This window comes from Ambystoma mexicanum, chromosome 1p (assembly GCF_040938575.1).
Source record: "Ambystoma mexicanum isolate Mex_15411 chromosome 1p, UKY_AmexF1_1, whole genome shotgun sequence".
Classification (NCBI taxonomy): domain Eukaryota; kingdom Metazoa; phylum Chordata; class Amphibia; order Caudata; family Ambystomatidae; genus Ambystoma; species Ambystoma mexicanum.
This window is the reverse complement of record NC_090921.1, coordinates 392,582,972-392,608,493: the sequence shown is the minus strand read 5'-3', so window position 1 is coordinate 392,608,493 and position 25,522 is coordinate 392,582,972. Positions and strand designations below refer to the sequence as shown.

Genomic DNA, 25,522 nt, shown 5'->3' with positions numbered 1-25,522 from the left:
CTGCAGGAGTGCCTGATACCAGTGCTTCCCACGTTGCTCTTTAGTTGTACCATAAACTTTAAGTTGTACCTTTAGTTCTCTCTCTTGTTGAGGCCTCGAGCCTGCAGAGTTCAAAGTTGGGTAATGTCAACCTTTCTCTCCACCTGGCGACTATTCCTCAAGACCCCATGCTATCTGTTGCAAATGTTTGTTTCAACATAAGATTGGCGGGTGCCCTTGACCATGACTTGCTTGACAATCCCAATGAGTCTCTTCATCACCCTGGTCAGGTCTGGGACTGTTTATGTTGGGTAGCTCGCATTGAGTAGTCTGGTACTTCAAGCCGGTATTCTCAGTGTCAACCCTGCTAGAGCCTACCAGCATTTCAGGCGTTCAGATTCTTTGGTTACGTTCACCCCCTCGTGAGGTATTCTCAGTGTCAGTCCCTCCTGGGCTTTACAGCTTCTCAGATCTCCGGATACTTTGGTTGCCTTCGGCCATTCATGCCATATTCTTACTGTCTGCCCCTCGTGGGCTTTCCAGCTTCTCAGGCCTCCGGATGCTTTGGTTGCATTCACCCCCTTGTGGGGTATTCTCTGTGACAGCCCCTTGTGGGCTTCTTTGGATCCTCTCTTCCCTCCTCCCTCTTACCGGCCATGTACCTGTTTTCGGATGGCGGTGTGCATCGGGGAAGGCAACTTCTCTGGGTGCTGCGGAACTGCAGCTCTGACATCTTCACGGTCGCGTCTTCCCCCTTCGTTCTTCCTGTCCACAACCGAAAGGACTTTAGCTTCTGAAATGCAAGGTGCTGGAAGGCTGCTTTGGCGGTGGGTTTGTCTGTTAGGCGGCTCTGAACTCTCTGCCTTCTTCCTTGGCTGGGCAGTCGTGGGCTTTCCACCCAAAGCGACTCCAATGTGGTCCTGTCTCCAGGGTTCTGGAAGGGAGACATCCCCCTCCTCTGCGCTCCAGTGCCGGTTGCTGGGTTTCGACACAAAGTTGGCACTCTCTGTCTTTGCGTGAGCCCCGAGTTTTCTAAGTTCCTTTCTGGACCGTGAAAGATACCACTAGCCCTGTGCTTCAGGTAGGGGCATCAACAGAACCGCCCCAGAAACCAAGCCAGACCTCTTTTTAAAGGGCCCTGCACATTAGGATACTACACAACTCTGGGAGTCTGAATAACAGAGGTATGGTGCCAGCTCTGCTTGGGGGTGCTTTGTCCCTTTGGGGTCCGGGAGGGAGGGGGGAAAATCAACCTGAGTGAGATCCTGCTTGCCCTGTCCACTATGGAGTGTTTTGTAAAGCAGGCTCACCTCCCTAGTCTCAAAGGGAACGGCTCATCCTTGGCGGGAAAGGATGAATTCCCTGTTAAACTGAACAAAACAAAATAGATTGTGGATGTGACCCCAAAGGCTCTGCAAGATCAATATGGATAGATTGTTTTTATGTGAATGACTCAGAATTGATCCTTTGTTTATGGATGGTAGAAAAACCAAACCCGACAGAAGGTGGTCAAAGGTAGTGTTAAAAATTTTTAATGATAAACCCAGGTAGAGGAAAAAGCAAAAGAATCCCTGTTATGACGGATGCAGACATGTTATCAACTGTGAGCAAAAAGAATGGAGGAGATGAGGCATCCCGGGATGTTAAACCACCATTGTTTATTCTGCAAATAACATTCAGAACTACACTGCATGCTACTTTCCAGTTAGTCGACCCTAGGTTTCTTGATGCTCACCTCATTCTCTGGCCCATCTTACATGCCCTACACTGGCTAGTAATACACCTGCTCACTAGACTACTCCACAACCACCATGTATCTGCCTCCTCTCTACATGGTCCTACTTAGAACTATAATCAACTTAATTACCCTACAAGACTTCAATATGCCACAGCAACTGAACCAATCACCACTGGCAAGCGCACCTTATGAGCTCCCTAACATGGCCACCAAACCATGCAGCCTCCAACTAAGAAACCTTAAACTCTGTGACAGACTCAAGAATCTACAATCCCCTAATTAATGCCCATACCGCCACCAACTGCCTAAGGGATACTCCACCCACCCTTAAGGACATTAATGTCCTCAACCAACACCCACTTCAGCTCAACTGTAGACTCTTTAGAGACACCACCTCCTCCTCCAACAGCAAAGACAAAGCTTATTCAACTTCTAATCTACCCACCCAATTGGGAACTGAAGGTTAGAAAGAGCAAACCTCGACAACACTTAAACTCGTGGTTCACACCCCACCTGAAAGCTATAAGACAAGAAAAACGTCTAATTGAAATAAATCTGGCGATCAGACCTTAACAAAAACAACTTGACCAAACTCTCCACCCTTTATAAGAAGGAAATTATCCTAGCCAAAAAAAACCTCCTACAACACCCGCATCTCCCAAGCCAAATCCAACACCAAAGAATTATTCGCTATCCTAAAAGAAGTAGAATCCACTATTCAAGCTCCGGACTCTTGTCTGAAGGATAAAACCCGGTGCACGAATATACAGAATGCTCTGGCCAACAAGATATCAATGCTCCAGGTGAAAATTAATAATAAAAAAGACACCATTAGTACTACGAAGACCAACAACCATGAGAATACCACCAAGACTGACTCTAACCCTACATTTCCACTGCAACCTACCCCTACTCCACCGACTCTACATACTTCCAGCTTTCACTTCCGCAAAGTATCCACCAAAGAAGTGGAGAAAGTTATTCTCTCCATCAAACCGTCCAATTGCCACGGTGCCCATATCCAGCCCAACTTATAAAAGACGCTACCTGTGAACACTCCCTGTTCATTACCAACCTCAAATGCCTCATTCACCTCAGGTACCATACCCTGCAACCTGAAACACTCCTGGGTCCTCCCCCTCCTCAAAAAACAAACTCTTGACCCTAATATCCCCATCAACTACCGCCCCATAACCACAGTGCCATGCCTCCTCAAAATTCTGGATAAAACAGCCTACTTACAAATTCAGCACCACCTGGAACAAAATCACCTCCTAGGTGTTCGCCAATCTTGATTCAGACCCCAGCATGGTACTGAGACTGCTTTATTAGACCTTAAGACACAAATAGATACTCTAAGAGATAAAGGCATCACAGCACTTCTACTACTCCTTGACCTGTCGGCCGCATTCGACTTGGTAGACAACACAATACTTTGTAACCACCTAGTCTCCGCAGCCTGCTTCTCCCAGGATGCAGTCACATGGATCCAGTCCTTCCTAGATAATAGGCCAATGCGAGTCTTCTCGCCTATAGCAGCAGCTGACCCTACACCTATCTCATGCGGTGTACCCCAAGGCTCCTGCATTTCCCCTACTCTGTACAATATTTTCACAAAGCCCCTTTTCGATGATCTAGATATCACCTACACTAATTATGCCGATGATACACAGATCCTCATACCGTTGACGGGAGATTATGACAAGGATTTGGCCTTTGTAAACAGAGTCTATCTCATCATCCAGGCATGGATGGCCTCCCAAGGTCTATGCCTGAATGATGACAAAACAGAACTCCTTATCCTTGGTACACCATCCAACATTAAAAAACTAGGCCCCAACTACACCTCATTCGCTATCGACAACAATATTATCACTGTGGCCAAGGTAGTCAAAACACTTGGCTTCCACCTAGACTCCACGCTCTCCTTTGGCAAACAAGTTAATACTTTGGCCTCAGCCACCTCCTATACTTGTAAGCTAATCAGAGCAGCCAAGCCGTTCCTCTCGCCTAATAACTGTATTACACTGGCGCGAGCCTTAATTTTATGTAAACTGGATTATTGCAATGCCTTATATATTGGCAGCAATAAACACATCATCTCCAAAATTCAAACTCTCTAAAACAATGCTTTAAGAGCTGCCCTAAGTCTTCCTAAAAAGGTCCATATATCTGACCTTAGGAGATCAGTCAACTGCTTTCTACTAAAGACAGAATCCTCCTCAAAATCACATCCCTGACACACAGATGCCTCAACCACGCAGCCCCACAATACCTCTCAGACAGATTTCATAGACAAACAGCCTCCCACCCACTAAGAAAGGTTAATTCAAACCTCCTATTAGTACCTAGATTTAGGCTCACCAAGTCCGGTGGGAGCAGCTTCCCTGTTAAAGCAGCTCAATGTTGGAACTCTCTCCCCCCTGCATTAAGGGAAGATCTACGCTACCCACAATTCCGAGCTAAACTGATCCACTGGCTAAAGGAACAGGACGTCTGACCAGACTATACTTGGACCCACCCTGCACCCATTGTATATAAGTAACTATACTGCCTCACTATTTTTAGGTGCGTCTTACTGATCTATGCCACACTTTGTACACTTTCTTTCTGCCTGCCCATTGTGGCAGCTATACAGCAATGTAACACAGCTGTACCTATCCTTGTACACTGGCAACTGCCTTAACATTTGTATGTATGTCACACACACTCCCTCTGCCTATCTACATTGTCTATTGTGTTGTCTATACAGCATTGTAACCTCAGCTGTACCTATCCTTGTACATATGTAACCTAAGCCTAACAACCCTCTTATGCTTTCGCGCCCGAATACCCCTGGGTCTGGTGCGCAATATAAATGATAAAACAAACAAAAACATGAGAAAAGACAATGCATTCGTTAGCATCTTATTTCTCTGCGCCCTTATTCTTGTTTTCTGCTAACCCAAAGCAATCATGGTACTGAATTCTCATAATACGTAATCTAATATATATTACTGTCAACAGGCAGAGAATGACAATACGTTTTAAGGGCCAAAACCTGGAGTCAAAATGGAAACCTCACTTTACATCATCAAATTAAGGGTTCCATGTCATTTCGACGCCAGTAATTACTTTGAAGTAATTTACTTCGAAGTAATTATTGTGAAATGTTACTTCCGTTTTTTTATGCCCATGCCCCTACCCTACTTCCCCTACCTCAAACCCCCACACCCTTTTTATCACTTTACCCACAACCCCTTATATTTTTTCAAGTACTTACATCGAAGTAAATTAAATCGAAGTAGTTACTGGCGTTGTTACTACGGGATACCCAAATTAAGAAAACAGAACATGGCAAGCTTAATAATCCATCAAAAAGACAAAAGTTTAAATAACATTATTATAGTTCCAAAAGGCTGACCCCTTTCCTGTCGAAGAATATTACAATGATTTGTAGCTTTGAGCACATTTACCCACTTCCAGAGACGGCAAGTTGGCTATTGGCAACATTTACAGAAATCTCGTGGTAGAACACAAGAGTTCTGTAGCCATGGCATTCCCAAGAAGACTGCCAGGGGATAAGAATGAATTCCATCTAGCCAAGGGAGAGATGCATGTTTACAACCAGGGCAACCCTGAGAGACAGATAGTGTGTATTTAGCAAGCATTCCACTTCACCTGAAAGAAGATAGCCCTCCTCTCATTATTCAGGATGGATGGGTACCTGCAAGTATGGCACCTACCTAGAGGCAGAAGAGACAGTTCTTCAGTCATGCCAATCACGGGAGGGCAGGTGGACAAACACCAAGAGCAAGGAGGCAGGCTTGGTACTAGGACCCATTCCATCTCCACTGAGCCAGAAGGCACATCACCACTCTATTCCCAAGAAAGTAGATTGGGTATTATGTAGTGCACATTTACTAGGCGAGAAGACTTTTTTCAGCCAAGCAAATTCTATGAAGGCAAATTGGGTTAGCACATATTTCACCTATCTGGAACGAGACGACATTACTCTTTAGACACATCAATCTCTGGACTACAGAAGAAAAGAAAATTACAAATACATAAGCTAACCAAACAATTAGATGAATAGTGTATTGATCCAAAATTAAATGTGAACGTTTTTATTCAACTATGAACAGAATAAATTCAAGCAACCATGCCCATAACTGCAGGTGCTTTCAATAGTTCTATTGCTGCCATAAATGAAGGCATGTGTAAACTAATTGGTTCAAAAATATCCTGAAAACCAAGTGTGGGCCCAAGTTCAATTATAATTGAAATATGTACAATAGCACGCTTTCTGACAAATTGCTTGTATGAAACAGTCCGTTTAAAAAAAATGGCTTCACAGATTTACCTTCTATTCACATGCCCTCATAACTGTACTTAAGGAGATGAATACAGTACACAAGCCAGACTTACCAGATATTTCCCGGGTTCGTGAAGTCATCTAACATAGCCACACCCAATTTAAATAAAGAAAGGTTCAGAGGAAAGGGATTATTGGGCAGGCTTTCATACTGCCGAACTGGTATCCATAGAGATTCTCCTGAGAATCTCCAAAAATGAATTTCTTCCTTAAGCCTTCCCTGATGTGTAAAACATTGTTTTCTGCACCCCAGCCGTAATCAGCAATAGCCATCTTCACGCACTGCAATAACCTAGTGCTAAAATTGGTACTGTACAAGCACCTTATATAGTAACATGTACTAAAAGCACACTGGAACCTCCAGGGTAAAGATGCAGCTAACTTTCCTTACCACCCTTTTGAGTAAAAAGATACCATTTGAAAGCCATGAACTAAAAAATATATTTTAAACATTAGTGAACCACTGGTGCGCTAGCATCCATTAGCAGAGAACAGTTTCTAAGCAACTTATTATAGCAACCTGATTCCTACATGTGAATCACGCTTCGAAGAAGTCCGTTTCTGGTTTCTGGTTGCAGAATTAGTTTGTGATCGAGATCGATGGTGCCGATGGCTTTGATGCTTGCGGTCATGCGACGTACGGTCTTTAGATTCAGAATCTTCCTCATCTGAATCGTAGAGTTCAGACAGCAGCAGCAGTGCACTGTGAGACTCTGCAGCTTGGTTATTGGGATTTTGAAGTTCGGGGTTTGCAGATTTGATTTCTTCTTTTGTGCTAGATTTCACTGGAATCAATGGTTTCTGATTGGAAATCTCACCCTCTTGCCTGGCCTTGCTGAACTCGGCTAACTTCATCTGATAGAATTTATATGCTGGATGGTCTTTCTGATTTAAAAACCTTTGAAGGAAAATGAAAATACATTTAGAAAATATAGACTTTTACAAACATACGATGTAACACTACAATGAGAAGTTATTCACCTGTAACTTATTTCAGCATCTGTTATAACTTCATTTACTTTGACATTCTGCAACCGATTGCATCCGGACATATTGTTTTTCTGATACATTTTAAAAACAGTGTGTATGTTATGGGACACCACACCCTTTGGAGTATAGCCTATTCTTTTCTTCACAAGTGTTGGCAGAACGCATTTGGTAAATGATTATTTTCTTCTCCATCATGGACTCTGCAGTGTATTCAAAGCCATTCACCTCAAAATCCCATCATACTTTCAGGACAAACTCAAACCCATCGCCCACACAAACGCCAGACAAGTGAGCCAGCATTGTCTATACATTCCACTCTGCAAACTAACACACAGAAAAACAAGCATTTACCCTTTTAGGCACCCAGAGCATGCAACATCCGATCTTGTTAAGGCACTGCAAGCACTTCTGCTGTAGGGCCAGAACTGGATGAAAATTCAAATACATTGGGAACTGTATTACTATTTTTATGAAGGAAATGTTCTCACATAAATAATGCGCCACAACTGTATTTACTGTTTTTGATTTTCACAGTCATATTATTTACTGTTTGTCAAACATAACAGAAGTGCCCTTAAAATGTTGACACGTGTTTCGGCTTAAAACTCAGCCTTTTTCAAAACATAGGGCCTATATGCTTCATTCCCCATTACATCTATTCACAATAGTACAAAATCAAAGTTATTTTTGATGTCGTTACATATTGACAGAGAGTTAGGACGGGGATAAGGAATGGATTGGAAGGGTTATGGAAAACAGAAACAGACAAAAAATAATAAGAATTGAAACATAAGAAAAAGCTCACCAATATATAAATAACAAAACCATAATGCATTGGAATTGATCATATTGTTACATGTTGCATTAAACATGTACTAATTTCTCAGGAAAGAGAAGCGATGAACTGTGTTGTGCTTACTATTTCAAAACATTTATCAACGTGTCATAATTGGTGCAAAGAGATTTTCTAACGTGCGCTTATTGGGAGTAAAATCTCCTCCATGCGATTCCTTTTTACAACTAAATTTTCTTCAACATTGTGCAAGACTTTTGTGCCATCTTCAAGAGGTGCCTCCGCTCCCCTAGACTTTGCTCAATTGACATTGGCTGTCCTGGCTCCCTGAAGACTGTTTAACTATCCCTCCAAAAAGTCATACATACATATCTTACTTGTATAGATGGGAAAGGGTTAACCTATATTTCATTGGGGGATTGAAAAGTGCTTACCTGTTTGAGAAATTTGTTAACCTTTGTTTCCTTCCCTAACCTTTTCCTTTTTGCCATAACTTCAGTATTACCATTGAAGTGTGAAAAGTGATAGATGAATGTCCACAGTACCCCAACTATTGAAGTCACCTCAGGGTGTAGGAAGTATCTGTGTGCCATCCCAAAAGGGTATCTACTTATTTTATTGAACTGAAGGAGTGTATTGTTGAAGTGTATTTAAGTGTTGCCTATTGATCACTTCTGAGGAAGGCTTATTTTAAAACGGGCTGTTAAATTAATAAATAATAATTGTATCAAGAAAACTTGAGTGTACGTATTATTTGAATACCCGTCACTGTGAGTCTATGTTACAACCCTACAGATCACATTGACCCCCTCTTGAGATAAGCCTGGCTGCTCAGTCACTATACCAACTTGTGTAGTACAGGCCTATACCAAAGGTTGGGTTACCTATTGCCAAGAGGACAAGGCTGGTGTAGTCTCCAACAGGGTCATTACATACAATCTTGCCCAACACAGTAAGCCAATGGGAATGCAATGCATAGCAAATCGAAGGTAAATTACTTTAAGGCACCTAGGTTTGATCCATTTATCATATCGTGCAGCATATTGATGACAGCAAATTATTTTATTGTTTATGATTTTTTGTTTGACAGTTTCTTTATCAGTTATCCAATGTGTACTTCATCATTACATTTCAACTTAAACAAATTCCAACACATTAACCAACAGCCTGTATTGCCTACCACAAATTCTTTGGGAGCTAACCCTGTCAATGTCCCACACACTTGCTCACCTTCCCTACTCTTTTTCCCATTGGTCCCTTATTCCTGTCCCTCCATTTTACCCTCAAATATCTCCACTCTGACTCTCAGCCGTGCATAGGTCTAATGGCAGTTTATCATCGGCCGCGCTAAACTGTGAGTGCACCAGGGCATTCCATTTGGTCACATTCTCCGAGCTCTCTCTCAATCATGCCTGCATAGCCCTGTATAATACAGTGGCCTCTGCCATTGAGCCGCACCTCAGGTCATTCCACCAACATTCAATGCATGGACCTACCAGTGATTTCCAAGCCATAGCTAGTCTTCTTTTAGCAAGTACCCAGGCCAAGTCGAGAAGTCCATTTTCTGGTTTCACTACTTTAGGGCGCTATGTCATGCCAAGTAAACAAGCCTCTGATAACCAATTGCCTCTCATGATTTCCCACTCTTTATTCGGCACCCCATCTCGTGCCAGAACCTCCCAATCAGAGGGCAAGCCCCAACCATATGCAACATATCTTTCCCCTTCGTTCCACATCTAGGACACCAGTCAATCTGGGAAATTGGGCTATAACCTGTGCTGTCATGTATGTCCTGTGAAAAACAAAATTGGGTCAACTTAAATCTGGCATTTCTCTAAACCTTCTTCGGATACAGCATCACATTGGCCCCACTCCTGCTCTGTGAATTCCCTGGCCACATCCAACTCCCACTTATTTTTATTCTCAAGTGCATCCGCTGGCAGAGCAGCCAACAGCCCTTGATACAACTCCGACACTCTGTGACCCCCCCCACACCCCTTCGGATACATCATATAGTAATCCCAATGTGCCATCTTCCTCCGGAGGTTCTGAGAATCCCTGCCACAGTTGGTTAGCCCTATGTAGTAATCTGGCATGCATCATGAATTGACCAGAGTGTATTTGTATTTATTTGTGTTTTATAAAGCGCCTTAAGCCAAGGCGTTGTACAGAGAGCAAGGAACAGTACAATAGAATGGATAAGCAAAAAATACAGAAAAACAATAGAAACTGAGAAGAACAGCGGCGAGAACGAGAAGCGGTATAGAAAGATCCCAGAGCAGAGAGATAGTCGGGAGAAAGACCATCGAGACATTTAAAGGAAAGACAAAGACAATTAAATTTAAGTTGAGTGTGAAAGGATAACCAGCCATGAGTGGTAAGAGAGGAAGAGATAAAATCTCGGAAAGGGAGGAGACCTAAGAAGACAGATAGAAGACAAATACAGATTAGAGAGGGGCAAAACAGGAAATAGGAAGCCTTAATAAAAAAGGGAAGACGAACAATAAAAGAGTCAGGAAATGATCAAAGAGGAAATCAGCAGTTTAGAAGCTTGAAAAGTGAGAAATGGACGAGGTTTGCGAATATTGTGTAAGTGAAAGAGGCAAGCACGCGGTTAGAGAAATGTGATGAGAGCAAGCGAGACTAGAGTCAAAGTAAAGGCCAAGATTTCGGACCGTGGATGAGATTGGAAGCTGGGATGGGGGAAGGAGATAAAGGACAGGTAGGGCAAAGGGTATTAGCAGGGAAAAAGAGGACTTCAGTTTTCCCAGCATTGAGTGTAAGATAGTGAGAAAACATCCAAGATTTGATAGCAAAAAGACAGGCAGAAAGAGTGTGGTAGATTTCAGAAGTGAAAGAGTAAAAAAAAAAAAGAAAATGTTGTGCATCATCAGCATAAAGGTGGTGTGATAAACCAAAGGAAGAAGTAACAGCAGCAAGAGGGGAAGTGTAAAGAGAGAACAGAAAAGGGCCCAAGTGCACCTGAAACCTCCCCACAATCTATTGAAACTCCAAGAATCCCACAACGGAGAACAAGTCCCCTCTTCTCGCCACCCAATATTCTTCTCATTGAGTTTGGATCAGTCCAAGGTCCCCTTTATCCTCTCAAAAGATTGCTGGTAAGGTCATATTGAGGTAGTAAGGTTCACCCACCTTCAACAGTTATTTGGTCCGAGTTAAAATCTTCCTACCTAACTGCAGGTTGTTCGGTGGGGGGATTCTGGAATCTAGCTCTCCCCAGCCAAAGCACATACTTCAGTGGGTATGGTGCGAAAACCAACCGTAATAAGGTGTGCTCCACCATTTCTACATCTGATAGCAACCCAGCTAGATGTTGCAGTTGTCCCGCCATGTAGCATAACTCGAAATGTGGCAACCGCACCCCTTCCTCTGCATAGTCCTTGCACAATGTACTCAATGCCATCCTCTGTCTGCCAGAACCCCAACTGAAACCACCGATTACCGAATGAAGCTCTCTGAAAAAGGCCCTTGGTATATTAATAAAATGATAGAATAAATAGGGAAGGGCCACCATTTTAATCACTGCTATTCTCCCCATTACTGAGAGGTAATCTTTTCCAAAAATTCAATTGATTTTTCTAAACCGAGTGTTGCTTGTACGCTGTTGTTATCAAAAGAGAGCCTGATATTATGATATACATGGACATCCAAGTATCGGAACTGTAAGGACTGGGAATGGGGTTGCTGGACTGCTATGCTGTGGCAGGAGTCATAATGCCAGGGCTAGCGTGCTTTGGTGTTGTCAGACAGTAGGCGCTTGCTTCCTCTGGGGAAACTACATTTCCCCATCAGGGCAGGTGGCGGCCACGTGACAAGACACACGGGAAAGAGGCTGCCGTGCCGGCTTTTTAAGTCCCGCCTCGGCCCGAGCTGTTGTTGGTGATCACGGATGTATGCAGACACGGGCCGAGGTCAGGAGCAGCTGTGGACGCAGGTTCAGTTTGAGCGCGGAGCAGAGAGGAGAGGTGGTGAGGTGGGCACATGCTAGAGGGGCTTGCCCTCTTTCGGTCCTGCTCCGCTACACTGTGACCATTGTTGCCACATTCCGCTCCCAATCGTGACAAAACGGCAGTTCTGCGGGTTGGCAGCCTGTTTAGACACTCTTCTAACTATTACCATGGGGCCACGGGGGGGGGGGGTTTGGAAGGGGGCCGCTTACCTAGTAAGCAGCCCCCTCTACCCCCGCAGCACAAACGGATCTCTATTGATCCAGTGACATTGCTGCCCACGGATCGCGCGCACTGCACCCGATCCGTGAGCAGCAATGCCACACAAAGGGTATCGTTGGAAAGGGGAGAATCTCCCCTTTCCAACAATACCTGCCTCGATATCCAGCTTGAAATACAGCCGGAGATCGAGGCGGACAAAGAAGGGCTCTTACCTTCCATCTTCACTGCAGCAGCCGAAAATGGCTGCTTCAGTGAATTTACTTTGTTTCACGCTGACATGCTTTGCGCACGCCAACGTGAAACTGAAGGTAATGCAGCCCCCTGGCAGTGAGGGGGGACCTCCCCCTCACATAGCCCGGGGGTTGGATTACAGTTTTTTTGCCCCCTTGAAATGGTGGTGGCCCTCCCCCTCCCACACCAAGTGGAAAGGGGGGTCACCCCTTGTAGCCCTCCCTGGGGGCAGATTTATGCCCCCAGGCAGGAGTACATGAGGTGCCCCCCCATCCAATTGGGGGGTGGGGAGGAGCGCCACCAGGAATAAGTGTGCAGGACCCCCAAAGAATGGGGCCTGCAGGTTAGGCCCCCCCCCCCCTGCGGGGAGATGGCTGATCATCTGCCCCGAGGGAAGGGGGCAAAATAAAAAAAGGAAAAAAGAAATGGGAATTTTGGGTGGGAGTGGGGGGGGCCACTAGCCACCAGGGGTATATTTTACAGAAAAGGGGGGTGGCCCTCTCCCCCTCACCCCAAGGGGAAATGGGGGCACCCCTTGTAGCCCTCCCTGGAGGCAGATATCTGCTCCTAGGAAGGGGCATCTGACCCCATGGAGGGCTGCATGAGATGCCCCCCTCTTATCTGCCCCCAAGGACGGCTAACTGAGATGCCCCCCTGCATTTGGTGTGGGGGGTAGAGGGTCACCCCCATTACATTAGGAAATTACCTGGCGGTTTAGGGTGCCCCTCATCCCGCCCTAAAGTGTAGTGTACCATTTTCCATTTTTTTCTTTGTTAATGAAACTTGCCCTGGCGCAGAGGGTTAAATTGGTGTGTCAATCTGGCACTGGGGTGCCCAAACCTTACTGCCCCACCCACTGGGGGGCCTGACCCACAATTTTTTGGGGGCCCTCTGCCCCCCCACCCCAAATGGAGGGGGGGGGGTGTACCACACGCAGCCGTTTGTAGGAGGCCCAGGGGGTCTGCATGAGGTGCCCCCGCCACCCACTTGGGGTGAGGGGGAAGAGGGCCCCCAAAAATGGTGGGATAGGCCTCCCAGTGGGTGGGGCAGTAAGGTTTGGGCACCCAGGAGCCAGATTGGCACATCAATGTGCCTCTCTTCACCAAGGGGAGTTGGGTGGGAAGGTAGGCCATGTGTTGTTGGCGGTGTGTTTCGGTGGGTGGCCAGAGAGATATGTCTGAGAATTGTCTTCATTTCCAGCCAATTTCAGAGACATTTCCCTGTGTCCACTCACCGAAACACATCGCCAACAGATGTCATACCTTCTCGCGTTCCCACAGGTGTCCCGACGAAAACGGTACCTCACATCTGTGGGTGCACCTACCGGGGGCGCAAAAGGAAAAGGGTAACCCGCTGGTAACCCCAAGCCTTTCGCCACAGCACAATTTGTTCATGTGGGCAACCTACAGATTTGGGCCAAGGGTGTCAAAGCCACCAAGGAAAACTGGGAACCCCATGCATTTCTGAAAAGAGGGCACCAGTGGGAATCCACAGAGGTCCAACCTGCGCGAAGCGGACCAGAATGTTTTACCCAGAACCCCAGACAAAGTGAAAAATGTGGGTTTGTTCGGCACATTTCAGACTTTGCCGGGGCTTCTGGATAATAAATTCTGGGCCGATTTGCGCAAGTCAGCCCTCTGCGGATTCCCACGTGTGTCCTCTTTTCGGAAATGTATGGTGTTCCCAGTTTTCCTTGGTGGTTTGGAAACCCTAGGCCCAAACGTGCATCGTGTGGGCTTGAGCGAAATTCTGCATTTTCTGCTGTCGGAAACGACTTGGGGTTACCTGTGTTTTAGGCTTTCCCCTTGGTGCCCAGGTAGGTGCACCCACACATGTGAGGTACCGTTTTCATCAAGACACCTCTGGGAACGCAGGACGGTAGGCCATGTGTTGTTGGCGGTGTGTTTCGATGGGTGAGCCGAGTGAAATGTGTGGAAAATGCGTTTTTTTTCCCCCACATTTTGGACTTTGCTGGGGTGTCTGGGTAATACATTCTGGGCCGATTGGCGCAATTCATAGCTCTGCGGATTCCCACGGGTGTCCTAATTTCGGAAATGCATGGGGTTCCCCGTTTTCCTTGGTGGCTTGGACACCCGAGGCCCATATCTGTATGGTGTGCCCGTCTGCAGAAAGTGTGAAATTCACGTGTCAAAACAGACTTGGGGTTACCTGTGTTTTAGGCTTTCCCCTTGGCCCCAAGGTAGGTGCACCCACACATGTGAGGTACCGTTTTCTTCGGGACACCTGTGGGAACGCGGGACGGTAGGCCATGTGTTGTTGGCGGCGTGTTTCGATGGGTGAGCCGAGTGAAATGTGTGGAAAATGCATTTTTTCCCCCACATTTTGGACTTTGCATGGGTGTCAGGGGAATGTAGTGGAGCATTGCTTTTCTCAAAATTCATAGAAGCCATTGCTGTTCCAAGCCAACCATGTCCACCACATACCTTTGTTTTGGTCATTTTCCTGCTTTTCACCAATCTATGGCATTTTCCCCTACCTAGTTGTTGCATGAACTACGCAAATTACCTCTTCCTAAACTTGGAATTTTGTCTACTTTACAGAAATATATGCCTTTCTGTCCTCCAATTCGGATTTCCTACCCTTTTCTTCCATTCCGTCCATGCATGTCCAATTGGCAAAAATGGGCAAAATCGCCTACCCTTCACAAAACAGTTGATAACCACATCAAAATCATTTTTTTTCGTTTCCACTCAACCTGTTCTTCAAAGCCAGGATATTGGGGAATTCAGCACAGCAAACATTTGTCCGTAGCTCTTACAAGGAAAAGAACACAGGCTGCTTTGTACATCATTTTATTGGCATTTAAAAAAAAAAAAAAGAAAAAACGTTCACCCTTTTTGCTTATTTAGATCTCGCGCAGCCGGGCCAGATGGCATTAGCAATTCAATGATGAAGCAAAATCCAATAAGATGGGCGACAATATTAAACCACATCTTCCAACATACACTTCAAACTGGTAAAATCCCTGATTCGTGGAGAAAATCTATAATAGTTCCTGTCTATAAGAAAGGCGCGAGGGGCGATCCTAGGTCATACCGACCGATCGCCCTGTTAGACTGCCCTGGTAAGATCTTTGCGCGCATCGTGTTAGTAGCATTCAACGCTTGGTTAACAGCAAACTCCTTTAGGGATGAGTTCCAAACAGGCTTTGTAGCCGGCCTTGGTACTTCTATAAACCTAATTACGTTGAATTCTCTGATAAACGCGCACAAGCAAAGGAAGCAGCCCATTTTTGTTGCCTTTATAGATTTCCGCACGGCATTTGATGGTGTTCCTCGTGAACTATTGTTCAAAAAACTCCTAGAAAAGGGCTGTCCATGGCCCATCCTGCGATGGATAATTCAGTTTCACTCCAAAACAACCATTCAGGTTCGACTTCGCAGGGATGGACTCCTATCCGGCTATATTCAAACAGACCGGGGTTTAAAACAGGGCTGTATCTTGGCCTCGGCTATTTTTAATTTTTTCATCTCGGACATAGGTATCGTATTTAAAGATATAAGAACTGATGCCCCTCGCCTCAAGGGAACACCCATAAACTATCTGCTTTATGCGGATGAAATGGTTCTTATGTCTAAGACCCCTCAGGGACTCAAAAGTATGTTGAAAGCTCTTGAGGGCTATGCTCATTCCAACTGCATAGCCATCAATACTTCCAAAACACAAATCATTCAATTTGGGATCCCTAAACAAAGATGCAGAACCTACTCATGGATATTACAGAACAGCTCCTTAAGCATTGTTTCAACGTATACCTATCTAGGTGTTTTAATAACTAACCACCCGACTGATTTACCCTTTGAGGAAGCTAAGAGAGCAAAACTTCACAATGCAATTTCCCAAGCAAGAATTATCAGGGCAAAATTTTGTAAATTTTCGATATTTCCAATCATAACTTATTATAAACAGAAAACCTCACCTATATTATTATATGGGACAGAAACCAAACACTGGCGACCATACACCTATTGGGCTAAGATGGAAGGAGCTTTTTGGAGAAAAATGTTGCATCTACCTAGTTCGGAACCACTACCTCTAATTCGCTATGAATTGGGATTAATATCACTTCATGCCAGATATAAGTGGCTCTGTTGCTCCTTGTATCGCAAACTTGTAATGGGTAACTTGGAAAATGGCCTAACTCAAATTATGGCCGACTATGCTGCACAAGAAACCCATGACGTATTTATAAGAGTTTGGAGACAAAGAGTGTTGAAATTGCTTGATGATGCTAACATAACTATCCAATTGCTAATTGATAACCCCTGCAAGGCCAAAGAAAGCATGTGGCGGCATGATTGGATTCTCACTATTGCCCAGTGTGCACAATATAAAAAATTTCAGGAGAACCCATTTGAGCCAAAAAGATTTGGCCAAACTGCTCAGTACTTATTGATCTCCCCAAGTCTTCAGCACCGCCAGGCATTCATGCGCTTTAGACTAGGATTGTGCTCTACAGCTGACCTTCTTTATAAGCGCAAAATTCTATCAAAGGAAGAAAACAAATGTAGGTTTTGTCATCATATGTTGGAGACTGTGCGCCATTTATTGGTTGATTGTGACCATTGGACAGAATTAAGAGCTAAACTGTTCAAACCGTTCTTTGAAGGGCATATCAATGTAACCTATGACCAACTATGGTCTACACTGTTTCACACGAACAAGAAAGCGATACAGTATGCGATTGTTCATTTTCTGAAAATTATGAAGATTTGAATATGTTGGGAAAAAATTTGTTTTAGAAATGGAAAAAAAAGCAAAAGATTGAATTATATACATTATGTTTCTTTTCTGAAAGCTCTGACTGTTCACAGGGGTTTTAATTCAACTCTTAATTTATTTTTTAATAGAAAATTATTCTGTTTGTAATGTAGATTTAAATGTATTGTTGAAAGGTTGGAAAAATGTATTTTTCTTTGCCAAAACAACAACCAATAAAAAAAAAAAAAAATTTGCCTATTTTCTCTCACCCCCTAGAGCAACCTAGGATTCCTGGGTGACGTTACGACCGCCTACATGTGGGAAAAAAAGGAGCCAAATTTGGCCGAGATATCTGATGTAACAAAAAAGTTACAAGCCATTGAATGGCCACATACCGAAATCATCAAAAAAGGCCCATGGCACTTAAAGGGTTAAGCTACACAATTAGTGCGGAATCCTTAAGCGACAAGTGTGGGGAGGAGGGAGTCCAGAAAACGTTTGACTGGGGAAAGTAATAACTCCTGCCAGACGACCCATTCCATGCTTCCATGTTGTTTGTGCTACATGTATTTGTTCTGCCTGTTTCAGAGTTCTAATGGGCCAATTGCAGGTGCTTTATATGTTTGTTCCATTGTCTGGCAACCATCTGCTTCTAATCATGCAATGAATGTCTGAGTAGGTTTAGGCTGGAGGAAGGTAGAGTGACAGTCAGAATAGGACTGTTCTCTCACCTGGCAGAAGTTAAGAGAGGTTTGACATGGTCATCGATTTTGTAGGTGCTTATGTTTGATACACGTTACTTGGTTACATACGTCATGCGTTTCCCTTACCCCACCCCCCCTTCCAATCCATTTAAGTTTCTTAACCCTCTTTCTGGTGTTTCTAACTCCCCCTACCCATCAACAATGTCTCCCTAACCCTCTTCTCCCCCGCTGGCTGCCATGTGGTGACCTGCTACTTATAATCAGGATTCTGTGCCAACCTTGGGTGGAGGGTCGACTTCCATTCGGCTTCCATGGTCAGGGTGAAGTTGTGTTGGTTCTTCAGGTGACTTGACCTAATCACCAGCCCCCAATACGGGAAAAGAAACACCACCTAAGCCTAATGGAATCTACCACCCTGCATTTGGCCGATGTGCTAAAGGCCTTACAAGAGATTCAAGCAGAATTAGAACATGCTCAACAGGAAAATAATATGTTGAAGACTCAGGTTAGTGGATTGATAGCACAGGGTATGCCTTTGCAGGGTGCTGCCTCCTGTAGCCGGTCTAACAGTAGTGGTGCAGCAGCAATTTGGGGTACCGCTGGTTTCACCCAAAAGATGTTCAGGTGACCCAGGGAAGTCCTCTATGTTCTTGAGACAGTCACAGTTACACTTCCTATGTAAACCCACAGCATTTGAAGCTATGCAGGCGAGAACAGCATTTGTAATTTCCTATTTGTCAGGGAATGCAGCAGAGTGGACCATTCCTTTTGTACAAAAGGTTGATCCGATATTGTATAACTGGAATCAGTTCGTGGAAGAGTTTAAGCGTTTGTTTAATAGAAGGAATGTCTCTTAAGCCCAGGATAAAGAGTTACTGGTGTTGAAGCGGGGGAACTAGGGACCTTGGTGACTTATATCACACATTTCAACAGGCTGGTGGTGGAGACTGAATATCCCAAGCCTAAACAGTCAGTATTGTTTTATCAGGGGCTTCGAGAAGAACTAAAGGATGATATAGCTCAGTGGAGCCACAGCCGGATTCATGCAGTGCACTGATTGATTTAGCATTGCGATTGGACCATAGAATCAGTGAGAGAAAAGGGATAAAGAAGAAGTTGGAGGTGGTGCCATTTGCACGGCTAGACAGAGGTAGGGAGACCACGGCAAAATCATCTCAGGGGGGAACCTATGCTGATTGGCAGTGTGCGGGGGCCAGTTTCTTCAAAAGAGAGAGAAACACGAAAGTCAAATAACCTATGTTTACATTGCGGAAAATCAGGTAATTACATCAGAATGGTCCTAATACTGTGGTACGCAGTGCTAACAGGAAAAGACCAGAGTCAGGAGAAGAATTGGCTCGGTAGATGAGGAAACGACTACACAGAGCCTTACTGAAATCGAGTTCCCAAGTCTGGTGGCTAACAATTCAAAATTAAACTCCTCATTTATACTTACTTGTGACGCTACTACTCATTAACACAAGGGAAATAGTCTCTGCAATGGTGGATTCTGGACCGACATGGAATTTCTTAGATATTACTCTTGCAGCCAAATTAGGGGTACCCATTAGGCAAAAGGCGGCGGCTGAACCAGTACGAGCAGTCGATGTTTCTTGTTTACTGTCAGGACCAATCATGACACAAACTCACCAATTAGGATGTTGTGTGCAATAGGACATGAGGAAACCCTCACTTTTGATTTGATCGCAGTTCCCCAGTTTCAGGTTGATTCTAGGAATTGTGAAATACCTGAGGATATCTCACATAGCGAACCTCGGTAAACTTTTATTCAGGTGGCCAATGAAAGGCTGATCCGCTCAGATCCCAACTCTGGAGGTGAAAGAGCGAGAAAGGCTCACTGAGATGGGGAAGACCGGGGTGGTACTCAAGGGAATAACCCATGGGAGACGCAGTATAGTACCGTAGAAGGAGAGGAGAACGAGAGCCTTGAAACCTCGGTAGGATGTATTACATCTGCCTCCCTTCCTCCCATTAGATCTCTCCTGTCCCTACCAGACGTCCCCTCCATATCTGTTAAATACCCTAGGAGCACGAACCCCATTACACTCGAAAACTACATCTCGGAGAAACCTTGCTTTTCCCGCCTTCTAACTGAATACTCCCAACCATTCTTCTTCCCAGCCCCTTGATTATTTTCCGCACCCCCAACCTGCTCAAATAAAATACTACTGTTCCCACAAACACCTCTGTTCATTACACAATCTTGGCTATTCCTGTTTGCCTCACAAACCCTCCTACTTATTTCAAACCCCCTCTAATATGAAGGTTGTAATTCCACATAGCACTGTTTCCCCATCCTACCCTGTAGAACAATCTGACACTCAAACTCCCACCCCTTTCTGTTCCGAATATCTGTTTGCCCCACAAAAGACAACAGACCCGTAGAGCTGTTTATCTGACATATCCTGACACAAGTGTCAGGCAGAGTCAGGTAATTGACCAGAGTCGTAGGCTAATAAGCCTTCGGTGTGGGCCGCACACCCTCAATACCCACTTTGGGTTAAACAATTTCTTAATGCTCATGTATAAACTTCAATTCAATTGTGACCATTTCAGAGTTACTTTATTATTCCGAAAGGTAATTTGGAATTTCAAAACATCAAAGTCATTGGTTCAACTCCACCAATTAGGCTAGCGCTGAGGCTGGGGCAAACAGAAACCCATTTGGCTAATCCATTTCGGAACAATTCATTCTTCAGAGCCGGGTTATAAATACTAACATAGTGGTGTTCACATTTCAAAAAGGGTCTTATCAGTTAATGAGTTTCAACACATCCAAGTCATAGTGCAACATAAGACAATAATGCAGATGACAATTTTTCAATTAGACAGGGTGCCCACAGGTATAGATAAATATTAGACAAAAAAAGAGACAGAAAAAGTAAATATAATCAGTCCGTCTGTTCATGGTGATCTCCAAAGTAAACCTATGACATGACCTGAGTCGGTCAACACCGTGTTCATTACTATGTATTGTTCGCGTGCGTGCGTGCGTTTACTTAATTCATTCAATATTTACTAGGTGGTGACCCTATAGCGGTCGCATTCATTAATATGTGTGGAAATGTTTACTGTTTAATCACACTGGTCATGCAGTGCACCCCTTTGTTCTGTTAAGGCGTTTATTCACATTGTGTACTAATCACCTCTAGATAGTGTAAATATATTTTGACTGTGCATAGTTCCATGCACCTAAAGTCACTGACCTGTCTGCCGTGGCTTTTGCTAACGCGAATGAGTTCCGTGTTTCTTTGATCGTAATGCACTGCGGGACAATCAAGAGGTACGCATCAGAAAATGTTGCATGTAATATCAGCATAAGCTTTGTACTACATAACGCGATCACAGATCGCTCATACTTAATGTTAAATTGTCTTACCTTGAGGTGCAAGAAGCCGGGTCCTGCTCCTTCTCACACGACCGGCGAATAGTGATCGCGGTTCGTGGTGTTGCTAGGACAACGTTTGGTACCAATATGGCCATGCGCATTCTCACGCACCGGCCATGTTGGTGGGGGCAAAATCAATTGTTTTCATTGACACTTTCCACTCGAGCTGCCACATACAGTAGAACTATTGCTGAGGTGGTCATCTCTATTTTCACGTCGTACTCAAATTAGATGGGAGGGCTACGTACTAAAACAAATTAGGGTAAACTCGAGAATATATGCTCGTGCATGGATTACAACCTTTTGCTTGGGCTTGATAACTATTTTACCCTGTCCGTAGGTGAAGGGGAACCTTTTTCCCTTCTCACCTAGTCTTTTACTCTGTTTATGGGTGACCTTTTTATGGCTCTCCATAGTGTATGTTTGGAGTTATAGCTTCCTACGCATCTTGGACTTGGGCTGGGTTGCACCTTAGAGCTCCCCTGTTAATTTCTCTTTCATGTACTTGGGTGAACTACTGTTCCCAAATAGTAAAGAGGGAATTGCATCCCCTTTACATTTTATATAAGTGAGCCAGCACACCCCACCTTATGTGGAGTGCTGGGGATATAATGTATTCCCGTTCTTACCAAACTGGTAATATTTTGTTACAATTGCACGTTTCCTTTAATGGCTGGTTCAGTGTAACTACTTTAATGACTTTTTAGTTTTACTTGCAGGCTGTTAATTCAGCCTTGCTAATACACAGAAGGGCCACTATTTTGCTAAAATGGTGGTCTTCTTTTTTTGCCATTTCTTGTGTGCTTGCTGTTTCTGAGGTCATCCCCTGCCATTCTAGGTGGGAATGACCTCAATGGAAGTTATGTCTTCGGCGGGAATCCTTTGGATTCCCTGCCCAGGCTCCAGAGTATCTGAGAAGGCAGGAAGCGAGGGAGGAGCCCAAAACTCTAAAGCCCTTTGTCTTTCATCTTGTCTGAAAGGAACCAACTCCCAGTGAGGGGCTGGCTGTCCAGGTCAGCCAGACCGCCCCTTGCTGTAAAATGCCGGGAGAGAATGCAGAAGTTCTTGATAAAAACTCAGAACCTGGAAGTTGCTGACAAGTCAACCACTGGAGCTGAAACCGAAGAGGAAGATTAAGAAAAGATGGCTGTAGCGATTTCCAGCGACTAGAGAGCCTGCTGAGTAACCAGAGCCTGCTGGAACCTTTCCTTCCAATCGACTTGGGGGTCCCAAAAAAGGCGACTCCTATCCAGAGGATGGAGGGATCCACTAGTCTCAAGAACACCTGAACTTTGAGCCGTCCCACAACGTGCTGCAACGTTGTGGGGCTACAATACCCCAATACCCTGGGACGTCAAGCCACTGAGCGTTGCATGGACTTTCGAAATCTGAATCAGTCCAAAACTTTGGTGGCTTCCTCCTGGCTCGCCAGAGACTTCATTTAAGTCCTTGAAGTCCCCTCACCAGAGTGCTGGACCAGATTAGCGACAAGCCTGGCCCCTGAAAAAGCACAGAACAGCTACGAAGAAACCCTTGCCTGCAGTCTTCCCCGTTGATCCCTGCTGTAAAATCCCTTCCAGTGGTTTGTTTTCAGTCTTCATGACAAGGAATCCAGGTTTTTGGCTCCAGATCCTGAAGTAGTCCTGCTGCAAATTTTTCTTCTGTGCTGAGGTACACTGTTAGCTAGGGTATTACTTACCTTAAGCCTTATGTGACTCCTGTGCAGCTCTTGGATGATTCATGTGACTGGGAGTCTGCTCATCCAGTTCACCCAGGCTCATTGCTGGAATCCCTCTAAGGTATCTTCTCTGAAGTCCCTGGACTCTTAACTCTAAAGTGAAACACTTACTTGTTCTGAAGAAACTTCCTCAGGAACTCTGACTTTCCCTGCAACTGAACCCCATCTCAACCTGCCTACAGCTGGCACCTAGACCACTACGGTCCCTCTTCTTTTTCTGAGAGTACTGATGCAATAGACTAGGGAAGGACTGGATAAGAAAAGGATTCTGTCTTGAAAAGTATAACAAGGGTTTAAAAGTTACTTACTTGTAAAAGAGTTGGTTGGTAACTGTCCCTCTGATATATGAGCAGTTGCAAAATGTATTACTTTCCTTTGAATGTGTTTTGCCATTCTTAAAAGTATATAGGGTTACATTTACTTGCCCGTAAATTGGTGGCTCCTCTTCCCAAAAGCACTACTATTGGCTACACCTAACTATTTCTTTCAGAGAATAAGCGTATGCATTTGCGAACTGGGCCTTGCTTCCCTTAACTTGCTGTATAGTCTGTTTAGAATAAGTCTGCTTAGCTCATACTTACCTTGAATGTTCCACGTATCTGAAAAGCAACTGTAAAAGTGTATTACTACATTAGGTCTTACTCACCTAGTAAAACTGAAGGTTATCCTTGTTGTAGGTTCAGGAACTGCGCGATTTATCCACGACTGATTTTCCAGCAACGGAAATGTTTGCATGGCAAATGTACGCATTACAAAATGTTCGTACATTTCCCAAGCAAACATTTCCATTGCAAATCACGTAGATCCTCATCCACAGCCTCACTCACACCCCCACCACAACCCCACCCCCTACTTACCTTTCTTTAGACACGCTGTGTCCCTGCAGCGGCGGTTCCCTTTCACTTCCGTGATCGGGAACCGGCGCCGCAGGGTCTTTTTAAAATTTTATTTGTTTTACTTTTGCTCGGGTGAGCTGCTGGTGTGTCCCCCACAACCCCTTCCCACTATACTGTATAGTGAGCGGTGTGTTGCGGGGGACACCCCCGTAGTCCCTGGCTCTTATTTTTTCATTTTTCTTTTTTAGCTAGGCTGAGCTGCGGAGGCGTCCCCCGCAACACCCCGCTCACTATACAGTATAGTGGGAAGGGTACAGTATAGTATAGGAGCGGGGTGTTGCGGGGGACACCCCCGCAGGCCCTGGCATTTTATTCATTTTTTTTGTTTTTTGGCTAGGGCGAGCTGCTGGGGTGTCCCCTGCAATACCCCGCTCACTATACTATACATTATAGTAAGCGGAGTGTTGCGGGGGACACCCCACCTAGCCCCATACTGACCCTGCCAAAAACACCTAAACATATACCACAAAAAGTTCGAAATTTTGGTAGTTCGAACTTTTCGTGGTGTGTGTTTTAGGTCTTTTGGTGGGGTCTGTAATTTTAACTCTGACATTTCGTCCTATTCCTAGGTTCATACTGTTCCATGAATTTGTGATTCACTATTCAGAAAAGTATACTTGTAACACTGGGTTGTGCCTCTCATGAATCTGCTTAGAACATTTCCAAAATAGTCACAGGGTCCATTACTTACCTTGGAATACTGCTGTCTTTCTTAAAAGTCTAACAGGGTTTTACTGTCCCTGATTTGCAAAGAGTATTCTAAAATAGCTGGTGTGTGTTAATACTTGTCACTGAGTAGCTTAAGGTCCCTCCGCCCCTCCAGAAAGTGTAAGTTGATTTACTAATTCTGAACTGAGTTCTAAAAATTAAGGTTACAGGGAACTGAGTTGGTTTGTTATGTGATTTCATAATTGAGTGTCACTGCATGATTGATGGGGTCTAGTACCCTTGAATTACTTACTGTATTATATAAGTATATATAACCTGGTTTTACTCCCCAAGAATATCTTATTCCATTCTGAATGTGTTACAGGTTTGACTCACCTTGAACTGATGATTGCTATTCTTAATAAGGTTATACTTTAGGTTGTATCCCTTAAGGATTATGTTCGTTTTTATGATTGTGTTTATATTATGTGACAGTACTTACCGAAGATTTATCTTTTCCTACTTGTATTTAAATAAACCCTTTATTTTTACAATACATATATTCTCTTCGGACCATATGTATACTACACTTTCTTTTCACTGATTCTACAGCCCTCTCTACCTCCTAAAATAAGCCTGGCTGCTATGTCCATGCAACCTTACACTAAGAGTGGAGTTCATGTATGGTCTCAGATGTATGGTTTCCATGAAGTCTTGGTAGGTCTTTAGAAAAACTCTCCTAACATTGCTTACGCTCCTGTCATTAATACAGAAGTTCTCTTCTATCTGTTCCACCATTCAATCCCAGAAGGGTCCGTTTTGCATGGTCTCTGCCCTGAGCTTCCATCTTGACAATTTTTCTAATCTTTCTCTTCTTTCACATCTGAAATCCACTCCACTCTTCTAGTCTTTCAGCCATTAAATCTTGGATGGCTTTGCACTTCCTTACTCTTAACGCTGCGAAAACAGAGGTCTTATTGTTCCCTGGCAATACATATTCTCCACCACCCTCTATCTCCTTTCCACCAACAACTCTTTCTATTTCCCCTACTGCTCGTAATCTTGGTCTCTATCCCGATTCTAATCTTTCCTTCACCCATCACATTTCCTTTACTTCCCGTTCTTGTCGT

The 25,522-nt window shown here is 44.4% G+C and overlaps 1 protein-coding gene across 3 annotated transcripts in view; it reads right to left on the bottom strand.

The window, feature by feature from the left end:
- LOC138570930 (SURP and G-patch domain-containing protein 2-like) overlaps window positions 1-25,522 on the bottom strand; it is a 906,804-nt gene that overhangs the window by 153,170 nt on the left and 728,112 nt on the right. For all 3 annotated transcript variants that reach the window (XM_069649158.1, XM_069649157.1, XM_069649159.1), the window contains exon 7: window positions 6,603-6,969. In XM_069649158.1, coding sequence (XP_069505259.1) covers window positions 6,603-6,969 — 367 coding nt within the window. The remainder of the gene's footprint in view (window positions 1-6,602; window positions 6,970-25,522) is intronic.